Below are 15,537 nucleotides of genomic sequence, written 5' to 3' on the forward strand. Positions count from 1 at the left end.
TTTTCTTCACATATAGGACATGCTTTATGACCCTTGACACTGTACCCTGGCAAATTACCATAAGCTGGAAAGTCATTAATGGTGCAAAATAACATTGCATGCATCATGAAAGTTTCAAAAGCAACAACATCAAATACTTCAACACCATCAATCCACAATAACTTCAAGTCTTCAACTAGAGGATTGAGATATACATCTATGTCATTTTCAGGCTGCTTTGGATCAAATATCATCATAGACAACATCATGTATTTTCTCTTCATGCAGAGTCCAGGAGATAAGTTGTAAATGAATAATATAACAGGCCAACAATTGCGGTTTGTATTTAAATTACCAAATGGATTCATTCCATTGGTAGCTAAGCCAAAACAAATATTTCTACATTCTTCACTAAACTTGGGAAATTCATGATCAATATTTTTCCATTGCATTGAATCAGCTGGATGACGAAGGAGTCCGTCACATCTTCTCTCAGTTGCATGCCATCTAAGGTTTTTAGCGTCTTTAGGATTTGCAAACAAACGCTTAAGTCTGGGCACGATTGGAAGGTACCAGACTACTTTCAAAGCAGATCCTTCCTTCTCTATTTGACCATTATCTTCACTATTTCTTTTCTGCTTGTACCGTGATGACTCACACTTTGGACATTTTTTCAAATCTTCAAATTCTTTTCTGTATAATATGCAATCATTAGGACATGCATATATCCTTTTATACTCCATACCCATCGGACAAAGAATTTTCTTGGCGTCATAGTTTCGAGTGGGTAGAGTATTTCCTTCGGGAAGCATTTCATTCAAGAGCACGAGCAATTATGTGAAGCTTTTATCTGTCCAACCATTGGTCGCTTTCAAATTCATAAGTCTTAAAATCGTAATAATCGCGTGAACTTAGTTGAACCAACATACAACGGAGTTTCCGCATTAGCAGACATCGTCTCATACACATGCGCTTGTGCAAAAGCTTCTACGCCAACATCCCGTATCATGTCCTCCATATTGTCTTTTTCTACGCGCTCTTCAAATTGCTCTTCCCGTCGCTCTTTCATGGAGGAATTAACAAGATATTCAGTCCGAGAAACAGTTGGAATGTGTATTAATTCGTCGTGCCATGTCCATATTTTATAACTTCTAAGGAAACCATCACAAATAAGATGTTCCCTAACTTGAGTTGCATTCAATTTTCTTCCATTCAAACAGTTGACACAAGGACATCTGAACTTCACCTCATCATCACTTCTCCCCTCATAACGTTGCGCAAATTTTATAAATTCCTCTACTCCATTCTCATACTCAGCGCTAATACGTGGTAAATTAATCCAATCTCGATCCATACTGAAATTGCGTGAACAAATTTAGTAATCAAGATGTGACCCTATCCCATTTAAGAAGATTCACTTTCTTTATTTTATTGGTACATATTACTCTTAAAATACATATCTTAAAATTCACGAAATTTTGCCAGCATTTCGCATTGGCCTTCAGGATACACGAAATGAAAGTGATTATAAACCACAATCAAATATGCACCCGAAGATCAATCAAAACCCAATTCACAAATATTCATGAATTTTAAGATATGTATTTTAAAATATATATATATATATATATATATATATATATATGTACTAATAAAATACTAGAAAGTGATTAATCTTCTTAAACTGTCCAATCGGACAATTCAAGATTCAATACCCAGACCTGAGCTTTAACTCACCAGCAGATGCTACCAACTGTGCTGCAGTGCAACTGGTAGCATCTGCTGGTGAGTCAGAGGTGTTAAAGCTCAGGTATGGGGTTCGATCCTCCCTGGGAACAACCCACCTGCTAGTTGGTGCTAGAGGTGATGGGTTGGGGTGTATTGGGCTGCGGACCTAACACAACCGGTTTGAGGGTGGCAGGTGGGATGCTTGGTAAGCCCAAGAGGATCCGGGGGTGTTACACCCTTAAGCTATTGGGCCTAAGGGCTGGCCCAAAGGATAAAGCCACCTAGGTCTGACCTAATTGACTCATTCCCCACTTTCAGATTTTCGCTTCCGCTTTGAGCCGCAGCCGTCTTCTCTACTAGGGTTCAACAGTACCTTCAGCCCACATTCAGCTTGGCCCCGCCCTTAGCTCACGTAAGTGCCCTTTCTAGATTATATGGGTTCCACTGATCTTTCTTCGTATTTTACAGTTAGGGTTTCGTAATAATCCGCCCCTTTGTTCCATTTACCTTCTGTTTTCAGCTCGTTAGTTCGTTCCTAGAGCTGCAGTGCTCGTTGTCGTGCCGTCAAGGCTTCTGTTAACCCCTTTTTCCAGGTACGGAAAGTTAGGATTTCGAGTTTAAGTTGTTTTTGGACTGTTCTTGAGCCTGCTTGATGTTTGTATGGATTAATCATTATTTTGGTACGTGGAATACTTTGTATGATTGGTTGGATTGGAAAACACACCTGCTACAGGTGAGATCAGGGCGAGAACTAGTAATCTCGCACAGGCGAGTCGGACTCGCCTAAGCGAGTCTAACGGAGGCTCGCCCGGACCCTCTACGCGAGTTGTCGCCCAGACGGGTGGTCCTGATTTTTTAGCAAGAGACTGCCTCGCTCAGGCGAGGTGAGCTCGCCTAAGCGACCTGGCACGTTTGTTTCTGCCAGTGTTATCGAGCTCTTGCCTAGGCGAAGGGGAACTCGCTTGAGCGAGAGTCCTTCTCGCCTGAGCGAGACTCCTTGGCCTGAGCGACGAGCTTGGGCGAGGGTACGTGCTGGTTGGGTGTTTACTTTCCTGCTCTTTTATGTTTGGCATGCAATTGATGGGGTTATTGTATAATGGCATGTGGGGTATAATATGAATGTGTGAGAGGGTGTATGAATTATGAATGACAATCTTGAATGAATCCTTGGCATGAAATGAGCATGAAATGGTTGGTTGCGAAAGTGGCATGGTTATGAGATGAATTTGGATTTTAATTCATGGGTGGAACATGATGTGTTGGTATTGGTTTGATCTGGAATATGAAAAAGGTTGGTTGCGAGAGTTGATATACATATATGTATGTATGCGCGGTAATTATCAATTGGTTGCTTGTTTATGTTTAGTAGTAGTCAGTGCATAATTCCTTGAAATCTCTAGGTGATATTCCAGGGTCGTGCTTCAGTGGTCGGGACATAATTCCATGGCCCTAATAGTGGGTGTCCATGGTGGTGCCCCATCTGTATAACTAGGTAAGGATTCAAGGTAAGGTTGCATCCTAACGCTCTAAGGAGTCAGTTAGTCTCACCTAGAGCGGACTGACTCATGTGGTGAGAGTAGCAGGAGGCCTGAAATTCATTAAGGACTAACCTTGTGGTGAGGGAAAATAAGTCATTGTAACACTTTTAAGACATAGCTCGGGGGTGAGCAGCTCGGGGGTGAGCAGAGGTATCCACCACAAGTGCAAGCATCCACTGAATCCGACCAGGTTATACGTATCTGGATGAGTCGAGTCGTGTCTTAGTGTATTGTCTGAGGAGTCATAACATGCTTGATTGAGATGTGTATATGAGATTGTGAAAAATATATCTGATTGTATGGATGAAGTCTTTTGTGCTCTAGCTTACCCTTCTTTTATTGTTGTGTGTTCTGCTGTGTGATACTCTCTCTTGCGATGATCATCAACTTGTTGATGTGAGCAGATGCGAGGAACACCCGCGGGCAATAGGGAGGTGATGGTTCTGCTGCATAATCTGCATGGGCTGGATCTTAGTTTCTTTGGGCTTTCTTTATGGCTTTGTCCCATGTATTGCGATAAGCTTTATTACTCCACCTGTATTTGTTAGACTTTTCAACTGTTTTGTTTTTGGCATCGTAGTGTGCCTAGTTTGTAGGGGTTGGCTTAAGGACCCCAAGACTGCACTGTAGTACTATTTGTGTGTGGCATTTCTTTAATTACGTTTATTAATTAAATGGGACGTTACATGCATTTTTAAGAGAATATTTAAATCTACATTCATTCAAAGGGCTAAGAAAATGCAAATCAATCTTACATGTAGGAGGGTTCCATTGTGGTAAAACATAACAAACTTAACTTGCTCATCCGTGTGAACTCTTCAATATAAAAGAAAATGAAAACGTACAAAGTATATACATATATTAAACATATATGTTTAATATTCACACCATACTAAACAAGTTTTGTTGCTTTGGCAAACTATATGATAACTATGATAATATCAATTATGAATAATAGGTAAAATATATATATATATATATATATATATATATATATATATATATATATATATATATATATAAAGATCGAATTGTATGTTAAAACTTTTCTGAGTTTTCACAAGATCAACTTCCAATTAAGTTAGTGAAATACATTTAAGTGGACTAACTCACTCTCAAAATACTTTTTTAAATATAGTTTAACAATCCATCCTTTAAGGTTAAATGACAATTTAATAATATGTAATATAAGTATTGAGAGTTAAGAAAGATTTAGATTTTGTTAACAAATACTATGTTCAATTTTTGATCAAACTTCACTAGACAACTATCCTTCTAAAATAAAATATGAGTATTCTTTGAAATCGAATATTTTTTATTAAAATCGAATATTATTTAGAAGTCGTCCATTTCTAATTAAACCAACAAAGTATTATTTAAAATACAAGTACTTTTAGTTAAGCCACCAAGTATTATTTTTAAAAAATCATTTCTAACTAAGAATAAGTATTTGTTAGAGAAAATATTAAGTTATTTTGATTAAGTTCTACAATAAAATGTTAAAAATTGATTATGTTTGAGCTTCAAATTGTGACATACACAAAATTTCATGTAATGACGATAGACACAATGTTATAAAACTAATCTATGTTTCTTTTAGAAGACTTTGATTAAAAAAAAAAAAAACTAATTAGTAAATAGAAACAACCAACATATATTCTGGTGAAGAAATTGAATACTCTGTTTTGTTCAGTTTTCTTCTTTTAATTTTCTCAAACAAAAAGATAACAAATGTAGTTTACTAATGATGTTCAGTTTTTAGTAAGGAAAACAGTGACACCAATGAATTATAAATATATATAAAAAAAAATCATTACATTATTTTCAATATAAAATTTAAGTGTGAAAGTCTTCTTTATTGTATACTCTGTTATTTAGGCTCATTTTTATTCGATATAAAATCAATCTCACATGTGAAATCCTAATATACAATTAAGAAAAAATAACAATAAAGATAAGAGACGTCACTAAAATATCAATTGAGTTTCCCAACCTAATTATCAACAAAATCATTAAATTCTTTACACCAATATGATAGTAAAAACCACCTTAAAAACACCAAACAGTTAAAACAGACTTATGTGATGAGTTGATTAAAAAAACAGTAAAACACGACTTGAAAAACAAAATAGAATAACATAACAATAATCACATACCAAACACCTTTTATGTTAAAAACATTCGATTAGTTAACACTCATTATATATTTATCCGGCGGCAGATCTTCGACTAATATCTTGAAAGTATCAAAATTTTGGTTGAATTATTCTTTTGGTTCATTTTTTTGTAAAAAATGTTGGTCTTTTAATTTTTATTAATCTCAATTTGGTCCAATTGTTTTAAAATTGATGCAATTTAGTTATTTTTATTAAATATTTTGAAGTGGAGTAAGGATTTTTTAATCAAGACTGACACTAAAATTATGTCAGTTACATCAATAAAGCAAATCATTTCTATTTACTCACAACTTCAATTTTAAATGAAAAACCTTCATCTGATTCAAAAAATTTAACGAAAAAAAAAAACAAATGGCATCATTTTTTCAAAACCTAGATCAAATTGAGACTAAAAAAAATTGAAAGACTAACTTCATATTCTTTAACAAAAATAGAAACCAAAAGAATAATTTTAAAATTTTTATATAAACTAATAAAAACATTGTATTTATTTTTTTTATGATAATAAAAAATAATAAAATTAGAATTATTGTTATCATTATAATTATAAAATAAATACAAACATTTTTTTATAATTTTACTATAATTAATTTTCATTTATAATGATTAAGTTTCAAATAAAAAAAATTAAATTAAACAAATAATCACTTAAAAAAGATAATGTTAATAAAATTATTATTTTTATTTTAAAAAATATTTGAAAGGTAAATTTGAAAAATGTGAAAAACAAAAGAAAAATAACTTTTTCTTTTTATATAAATATAGATATATAAAAAAATTTAAAATACCAAATATATAAAATATGTTAAAAATATTAATTTTTAAATATATATTTAAAATTATATATTAAATAAATTATATAAATATAAAAATTTTGGAGGCCATGGCCCTATGTCTCTTCAAATGGTCCGCCGCTGTATTTCTCCCTCTCTGTCCTTCTGATTCAACTTTATAATCTATAATATTTACATTTTCTTCACTTTCTTTCTCCCCTAAGTCTCAAAAGAGTAAGAGTTGTTCATGCAACTTTTTCCTTGCAATAAAAACCCAACACATGTAAAAATTTTATTCAACTAAATTTTGAAACACACTAGCCAAATCATGAATTAAAAACAAGCATGCCATCATGTCGCAATGTTTATTACATTTTTTTTTTCCTACAAAGGAATGTTCTTCAACAGGGTGGCATATCTGGAGGTGGAGGTAGTATTGTAGCATCTCCTTCTCCATTGGTCACAATAAGCACAGTTTCCATGCCCCAAGAGAGGTGTCTTTCTAGATGGCAATGCACAAACCACACCCCTGCAATTCAGGTTAAAATCATACATATGATAAAACATCACACCCAAAAAATAATAACTTTTGACCAGAATAAAATTATTAAATAGCAATCAAATTTAAAAACAAAAAATAATTAGTATGATTGAGTTATATACGTAAATAAACTCGAATGTAAGTATTGTTCGAATCCATTTCTATTGAAGAATCATTTTATTGACTTAGTATGGATAATACCTGATTTTTTCAATTAGGTATGGAAATAAGGATGAGTATGTAGATACTTGTCCCGCCCTCATTCTTATACTCGTTCTAGTATTCATATAATTCCGTGTAAATTATTAAAGTACTCAAAGTTTACTAGATAATCTAAGGAATTTATAAATATATATGTCACATTTAAATATTTGTACTCCTCTTTAATATTTTTATTTATTGTTCTTTTTTCACATAAAAGTATTTGACTCTCAATTTCAAATGTTCAGTTGCAAATCTTTTATTTACTAAGTAATATAAAAAAACTTATCTTTTTTGTTCTCTTTGATTCTTAATTTTGATTTCATATGAAGAATTTTTGTTTTACTAAAATTTTTTTGGGTTAAATATGTTTTTTGTCCCTCAAGATTCAGCGAAATTTGGAATTAGTCCCTCATCAAAACTTTTGACCAATTTAGTCCTTCATCTTTAAAAAATGCGTGAATTTAGTCCTTTTTACCAAATTTTGTTAAGTTTATCTGACATTTCAAGCGCATTTCATGATAGTATTTAAATTATTTACACCGTTTGACACATTTTTGCTCCAATGTTAACTCAAATATTATCATAAAATGCGTTTAAAATGTTAAATAAACTTCATAAAATTTGGTAAGAAGGACTAAATTCACGCATTTCTAAAGATGAAGGACTAAATTGGTATAAAGTTTCAAAGAGGGACTAATTCCAAAATTCACTGAAACTTGAGGGACCAAAAACATATTTAACCCAATTTTTTTTATTACCTCCTAACAGTTCGACTATTTTGGTATCTGAAAAGTTTTTCTTAGATTTTTCAATGTAATTTTCATCTTATCACGCCCTTAGTTATTTATTTTCTTTTCTTTGTAAAATTTCATTTAATGTTCTATCAAATTGTTTTTAAGATGCACATTTAATCATTTTTACTTCTTTTTAATATTTTTATTTGTCGTTTATTTTTATCATGTAAAACATTATTTTCTATTACATTTTTATATAATTATTTTCACTTTCTAACTTATTTCATAAGTGTAATTTTATCACCGTAATTGTATAAAGATATTTTATTTACTATAATATAATAATTTAATGTCATTGTCATGAATTTTGTTTATCACCATCCAACATATATTAAAATTCAAAAGATGAAATATCTATCCTAAATTTAAATTATAATTAGTTTAATTTTTGTTCTTTGTACGATTTTCTTCAAGTGATGTACTATTAATTTTATCAATATACTAGCGTACACAAGCATTGCCGCGCCTGTGTGTACACATTTTTTAAATATACATGATATTATATTAGTAGATAATTATAATGAAATGTTATTAAGTTAATATATAAAATAAAGTGAAATATATAAGAAAAGATGAGAGAATAACTGTTGATAAATAGAGAAAAAGAGAAGAAGGAAAGATAGATCATTTTATATAAAAGTTTGTAAAAATAACGGTCAATTTTTAAAAATTTAATAAATAATTATATTTTAAAGGGTAAAATTGGTATTTTGAAATATGGACACAAAAGATGGAATCCTCTTTATATATTGTTATAAATAAAAAAAGATTAATTAGAATTTAAAGAAAGGAAGTACAGAAGATATTTAAAATATATTTAAAATTGGATATTTATTTTTTTATAATTTTTTAAAAATATGTTTTAATTTTATCAACTTTATTTCATTAAAGTCAGCAAACTTAATAAATATTTTCGTGCTCTATAAATTTTATTTGGTACACTAATTTGAAATGTATATAAATGTAATTTAATTCTAAATATTTGATATTAAAAAAATAAAAATATCTCCATGTGATGTTGAATATTTGATAATATAATGTTTCTTTTGCCGTAATTTTTATTCTGTTATAAAAAATAATTAATTGATATTAAAATAGTAAGAAAATGTTTACAAGCATGTAGAGATGACAAATAAACTCAAACCGTGGGTATTGTGGAACTCGTTCCCGTTTTGACTGAAAATCTCCACATTGACTGAGTATGAGTATAGTTATGGAAAATATCTAACTTTTTCAATTGGGTATAGAGATGAGAATACATGTATGCCCCGTTCCCATCCCTATATCCGTCATGATACTCGTTCCCGTCATGTCATTAAATTATTAAAATATTAATTGTCTATTAAATAACCTTATATTCATATATATATATATATATATATATATATATATATATATATTCATATATATATATATATATATATATATATATATGTATATACATACATATATACATATACATATATACATATATATATATATATATGTATATATATGTAGATATGTATATATATATATATATATATGTATATATATACATATATTTATATATATATATATGTATATATATATATATGTATATATACATATATATATATATATATATATATACTTTCTATTTTTTACTTGTTATTTTTTGGTTTGTCGTGAAATTCAATTTTATCTCCAATATATTTCTCATCTCATCCTAACTTTTATATAATTATGTTTAAATGATGTATGTTAATTAAATATGTTTTTTATGTCTCGCATTTGAATATTTTTACTCTTTTTTAATATTTTTATTTTTTGTATATTCTCTTTTCACATGAGAATGTTTAATACTATCAATTTAAGTGTTCCATAGTATAACTCTTTCATTCACTAAGTAATTAAAAAAAATTATCTTATTATTATTAATTTTGGTTTCTTTTGAGGAACTCCTTTATTTCGCTAAAACCATCTTCTTTATATATCATTCATTGACTGATTTGATATTCTAAAAGTTTTCTTAGATTTCTAAAGTGTTTTTTATCTTATCATACCTTTAATTATACATTTGTTTTTCTTTGTGCAATTTCATTCAATGGTCTCTCAAATTGTTTTTAATACACACATTTTAAAAATCTTTGAATCTTTTTATTTGTAATTTATTTTTATAATGTAGAATACTATTTTGATATCTTTATATAAATATTTTTATTTTCTAACTCGTTGTCATGTATGTAATTTTATCACTATAATTTTATAAACAATTTTTATTTACTATAATATAATAATTTAATGTAATTTTTACGAATCTTTTTTATCACCATCCCACATATATTGAAGTTTAAAAGGTGAAAGATCTATGTTAAAATTTTAATATTATTAGTTTAATCTTTATTCTTTATATGATTTTGATCAAGTGATGTAATATAACTTTTATTCGTATATAAAAAAAGAGATTCCGATAAGAATTTAAAAAATTGAAGTAAATAGACATTTAAAATAATTTTTAATTTGAATATTTATTTTCCTTTTATATTTTTTAAAATATTTTTAAATTTTGTCAACTAGGTTTCATTAATGTTTGCAAATTTAGTAAATGTTTTGGTTCTCATGAGATTTTATTTGGTATTCTAATTTAAAATTTATATAATTATAATATAATTTATTTCTAAATATTTGATATTTAAGAAACAACACTCCTTTTAATTTTGAATATTTAATAATATTATGTTTCCTTTATCGTAATTTTTTATTATTTTATAAAAATGTATTTTTTTATTACTTTATAAAAATGTATTTTTTTTTTATTTTATAAAAATTAATTAATTGATATTGAAACAATAAGAAAATTGGTACGAGTACGGGTACAGGTATAAACCTGTTACACGATGGGGATGGGGATGGAGATGAGGATGAGACAAAAATTTGATACTCATTAAGTTTGGATATGTGGATGATGATGAATTTTTTCTATGAAGATGAGTATGGAATAGCAAAACTCATCCCCGTCCCGCCCTGCCCCGCCGCCATCCCTATGAGCATGAATACGAATGTATACATGTTATCTGATGGGGATGAGATACTAATTGGGTATGGAAATGAGATGAGGATGACTTTTTTTCAGATGGATTGAGATAATGAAACTTATCTCCGCATCATGTCATTCCTAGTTACTAAAAATTATTAATATCTAAAATACTTTCTATTATTAATATAAACAATTACAATATATTTATAAATCAAAATTTAAATTGGTCTCTAACGTTATATACCAATTTAAATTCTAATTCAAAACCTAATTATATTTTAAATACCAATAATTTTTTATCTCTGAATTAAGTTATTGTTTAATTATTGGATTGTAATATTAGAGACTTATTTAATTATGATTTTTTATTAATAGTCGGAAATCACAAGTTTTGGTAGGTCTTACTTTATAATTAGGATCTAGTGTCATTAAACACTAAAGTGAGACTTATTGAAAATTGTAATTGTAATTTGTAATAGATTACAATCGATAATGGAGAAATTGGTGTTAGCATTTATTAAGACATTATAGTGTTAATCAATATAATTTTTAAAATAATTATTATAAAAGTTAAAACAAAATTATTATGCATGCTATGAGTGCTTAAAGTATATACATAAAATGCATTTAAGAAAAAGAGCAATTTTCCAATGCAACATACCTGGGTTAAGAGCATAGAATCTTATGGAGGCCCAACCATTGTTAGGCACTAGTACTGTATTGACAAGAGGAGGATCATGGAGATTGTAGTTCAATGGGTCCTTCTCTTTGTCAAAATTCCCAATCCCATATCCAACAGCAAAGAGACTTATTCCATGGACATGAATTGGATGATCTTTCCCAGTAACCAAGTTTGTCCCTTGAAAAACAAGTTCCACTGTTGAACCATATTTAATAACTGCAACCTTGGTTCCTCTCTTTGGTATCTGAAGGACCAGAGGCAAATACTCTGCAGTATAGTCAAATTCCAATGGTGGAAATCTGGGAAACCCCCTATCATACACCCCATTGATGTGATAGTAATAAGCTTCTAGGATGTCAAATCTGGGGGTAACGAAGCTTATGTTGTTCATGCTAGAGGCTAAACGTGTTCCATTTGGTCCTGCACAGGTTTGGTCTTCAAGGCATGGAAGTGTGTTGATTGAAAGGGTGGATAGAATATGAGTGGTGATATCTTTAGGGACTTCAAAAGGGTATGTTTCAGTTAAGCCCTTGAGGCTAACATAGTAGTCCAAAGCTGCTTTTGTGTCATTATAGTAAGGTAAATAAGGTAATGGAGGAGATTTTGTTGGGGCATGATTCTCCATGTAGTGTACTCTTGCTGTTGTTGTGGCATTGTTAAAGGGAACTCCAAATGCACTTGAATATGCCCTTGCAGCCATGTAGTAGTCACTAGGTTTTTGGTTTGCATGCAATAGTGCATCCACTGTTTGCCCTGGAGTTATGACTATGTAGTCTCTTATCAGTGGCTTAGTGTAGCCACTATCAGCACCAACTACTGTGAGATTGTGCTTTGCAACCGAGAAAAAGAGATTCAGATTCATTGCAGCATTGACAATGCGCAGAAAATAAGTCTTGCCATGGTGTACATTTAACTTGAATGTTTCTGAAATTCAATCAAGAAATTGAATGTTTCTGAAATTTAATCAAGAAATATTATAGTAATTGTATTGATTTTCTAATTGAAATGATGAGAAGTCTTACATCGATTAAAAATAAAACCATTTTACAGTATATAATTGGATTTTAAGCTTAACTCAACGTCACAAAACTGACTTATCAAATGATGTTTGAACAATACTATATATTAGTTTTATCTCCGGTGAACGTAATACTTCTACCAAAAACCATGTATATAATTCAATCCACTATTTTGTCATGTACAAGTTACTCCATTTCATTGAATCTGTTCCTCAAATTTATCTAATATCATGACAAATTTGGTTTTGAAATTTGGTCAGTGAAGGCAGAACTAATTTGTTATAATGTCACATTGAGACATTAAATTGCATAAACACAAACTGTCATGGACTACATTAATTCATCAACTTTTGGGACTAAACTGTATATTTAATCCTAGTTTTTTCTTCTTCCTTTTTTTTTTCCTTTAGAGTAAACATATGATTATGTCATTGTAAGATAAAATCTTGATGTCTACCTGACTTTGAGCAAGGAAAAAAGTCACCAGGTTGACCATTTATAGTGATTGCATCAGATGTATTTGGGGTTCCTCCAGAGCTTATAAACTCTTCATAGACATCTTGGACTTGACTCTTCCACCATTCTCCTATGTACACAAAAGTAAACAAGTGAAGACAAATTCTTAAAAGGGTAAAAGGAATACAGTAAAAGATTTTCATACCTAATACTATGGCCACTTCTGCATCAGGTGTGGGAAAAGGGTAGGATTCACCCTCTTTTGGATATATAAAGATAGGTCCATGAACTGTGGCTCTTTCCCAGTCACTATGAGCATGCCACCATAGGGTCCCTTCCTCATAAGAAAAAATCAACTTCTGCCTGAATTTTCCTCCTGGTTTTATGGGACACTGAGTGATGTATTCAGGGCCATCTGACCATGGATTCCTTGGTTGCTTCACTCCATGCCTGCCCTCACATCAATTACAATATTCTCTAAAACTAATCTCTTTCTTATTGTTCCATGGTAAAACATGTTCTAATTCTCCAATTTTCAATCCAAACTAGTCTTAGTTCTTATATTTTAGAAACAATTATCTGGGGTTCTCCTATTCTTTATAATATGTGAATTCATTCATCACTTTAGTATTTTGAGTTTCATAAAAAGGTTCCCATTTATAAAAACCATGAGGATTCAACCAGGACAAATTTTGACAGAAAATGAAGGGACTTATAAAACACATTACTCTCTTTTTCTTTACAAATATCATCAAAGCTTCTATGGTTATGAAATCCATACCAGTGCAAGGTGATGTTGGAATTCCCCTTGTTGTGAACATTCACATATATCGTTTCACCATGGTAGGCTCTAATAGTTGGCCCTGGAAATTCTCCATTCACTGTCAATATGGGTTTCGTGCTGCAGAGTCTTCTATAAAGAGCTTCTTTGACCTGCAACATTTATCAAACTAGTTACATGCATAACAGTGAGCCATGAACTAATATATAAAAGTAGGTAGTGAAGTAACACTGCAAGTACTTCAAGGGAACAGAACACTACTCATGATGATACAATCTCATGAAACAAGAGTTGGAAGACAATCTAACAGAAAATGAAAAAAAAAATGAAGAATTTGGATGATGAAAAGCCAGATAATGGTTTAGGATGTCACAAACTCACAACAAATTGGTATTCAGTCAGTCTTTTGCAGTTGATTCCAACTAAGAAAAAACACAGCAAAGTTTGAAGGAAGATAATTTTCCTGCTAAGCCACATTTTTTCATGAGATGAAATGCTTATTTTGCAGCATTTGTGAGGGAAAATTTATATCAGCATTTGGAATAGAGAGAGAGATTTTAATAGAAAAAATTGTATGTTGAGGAGCCTTAATCAGTGTTATTAAGTATGATATGACTTCATATCTCTAATCTTTATCATTAAATATGATTTGAGTTCACTTGCAATGGCTTACAAAGAGAAGATTTGGTGAAGAGAGTGAAGAGGGATGCTTCAACAAATTATGCTAGTTTTGTGCATATTTGGATCATAGTGCGTTATTGGGTGAAGTTGTTTTCTAAGAAAATTTTGGAAAAATGATTGTAAGATAGGAATATTTAATACTTATCATGCACGCATACGATCAAATACAGTATCCTATACGCATACGTCCTCTGACTACAAACTTTCTCAAATTATATATGCTCTATTTGAAAAAGTACACTACAAGGGAGATATATGCACTATTCTGTTTTTTTTTTTTGTAATGTTTATTTTAGCTACTTCAAATTATTTTTTAATTTCTTGTTTTTGAAAATGTATAGTAAGTGATCATTATCACTACAAAAGATTTGGAATGAGATTATTAGTTTCTTTAAGGAATATATGTACAAATTCTCAGTAATAATTAAAAATGAGGGATAAAAATAATATAAAAAATTGCAAATTAAGTATTTTAAATACCGTATAGCATCATATGAAAAATATATTTGTGAGGTAAAAAAAGGTGCTCTTTTGTAAAAGAAAATTTAAGAAATTACTCTTTCTTATGTTTGAAAAAGTTCAGCTAGAAAACAAAACGAATATAACTCAGAAACTTTAGCAAATTAAGGAAAAAAATGTCATTATAGAAAATAAAGCTCATTATCTATCATTAATTGTTGATTAGTGTATTTTGTCTAATGTTCATCATAATTTCCACTACAAAAGAAGAAACATTTTTAGATGCTATTTCCACTGGATGCAGAATCGTGAAAATAATTACAATTGAATTCAATTAACTTTTCAAGTGACATTTAGACATTTTGATTTCTTTACTCAATCAATTCATACCCTTTTGACATCAAATTTCATCTTTAATCAATAAGTTTTGAACTTTGTTTATATCCCATTTTTGTTACCTTTCAGATAAAACTCAACAGTAACCATGTTCCATGTTTCTATTTTTATTAAAAACTACAAGTCCTAAATGATCATAGCTTCAAAACTTCATCAAATGAGGTAATGCCTGCTTCAATTAATTAGCTGAATACAAACACAGTCAAGTAACACTACATGATATGTCAAAATCAAAGTAGTTGTTGGTATTTATTGACAATTTATGATTTGTCAAAATCAAATTAGTTCAACTAGGGTGGTGGATTTTTCTTATATAAGGCAAAGTTCAACA

General features: G+C 30.1%; 1 protein-coding gene across 1 annotated transcript; it reads right to left on the minus strand.

Annotated features, from left to right (window-relative positions):
* Nucleotides 1-6,449: 6,449 nt before the first annotated feature.
* On the minus strand, nucleotides 6,450-14,276 carry LOC114181631 (laccase-15-like). Its single transcript, XM_028068136.2, has 6 exons — nucleotides 14,052-14,276; nucleotides 13,671-13,822; nucleotides 13,095-13,339; nucleotides 12,891-13,019; nucleotides 11,394-12,338; nucleotides 6,450-6,724 (listed from the first exon to the last, which is right to left on the minus strand). The coding sequence occupies exons 1-6, from the start codon at nucleotides 14,145-14,147 to the stop codon at nucleotides 6,597-6,599; spliced, it is 1,695 nt and encodes a 564-aa protein (XP_027923937.1). The 5' UTR covers nucleotides 14,148-14,276; the 3' UTR covers nucleotides 6,450-6,596.
* Nucleotides 14,277-15,537: the final 1,261 nt, after the last annotated feature.

The sequence above is a fragment of the Vigna unguiculata genome, chromosome 4 (assembly GCF_037176805.1).
Source record: "Vigna unguiculata cultivar grain cowpea cultivar isolate G323 ecotype 2 chromosome 4, ASM3717680v1, whole genome shotgun sequence".
In the NCBI taxonomy this organism is placed as follows: domain Eukaryota; kingdom Viridiplantae; phylum Streptophyta; class Magnoliopsida; order Fabales; family Fabaceae; genus Vigna; species Vigna unguiculata.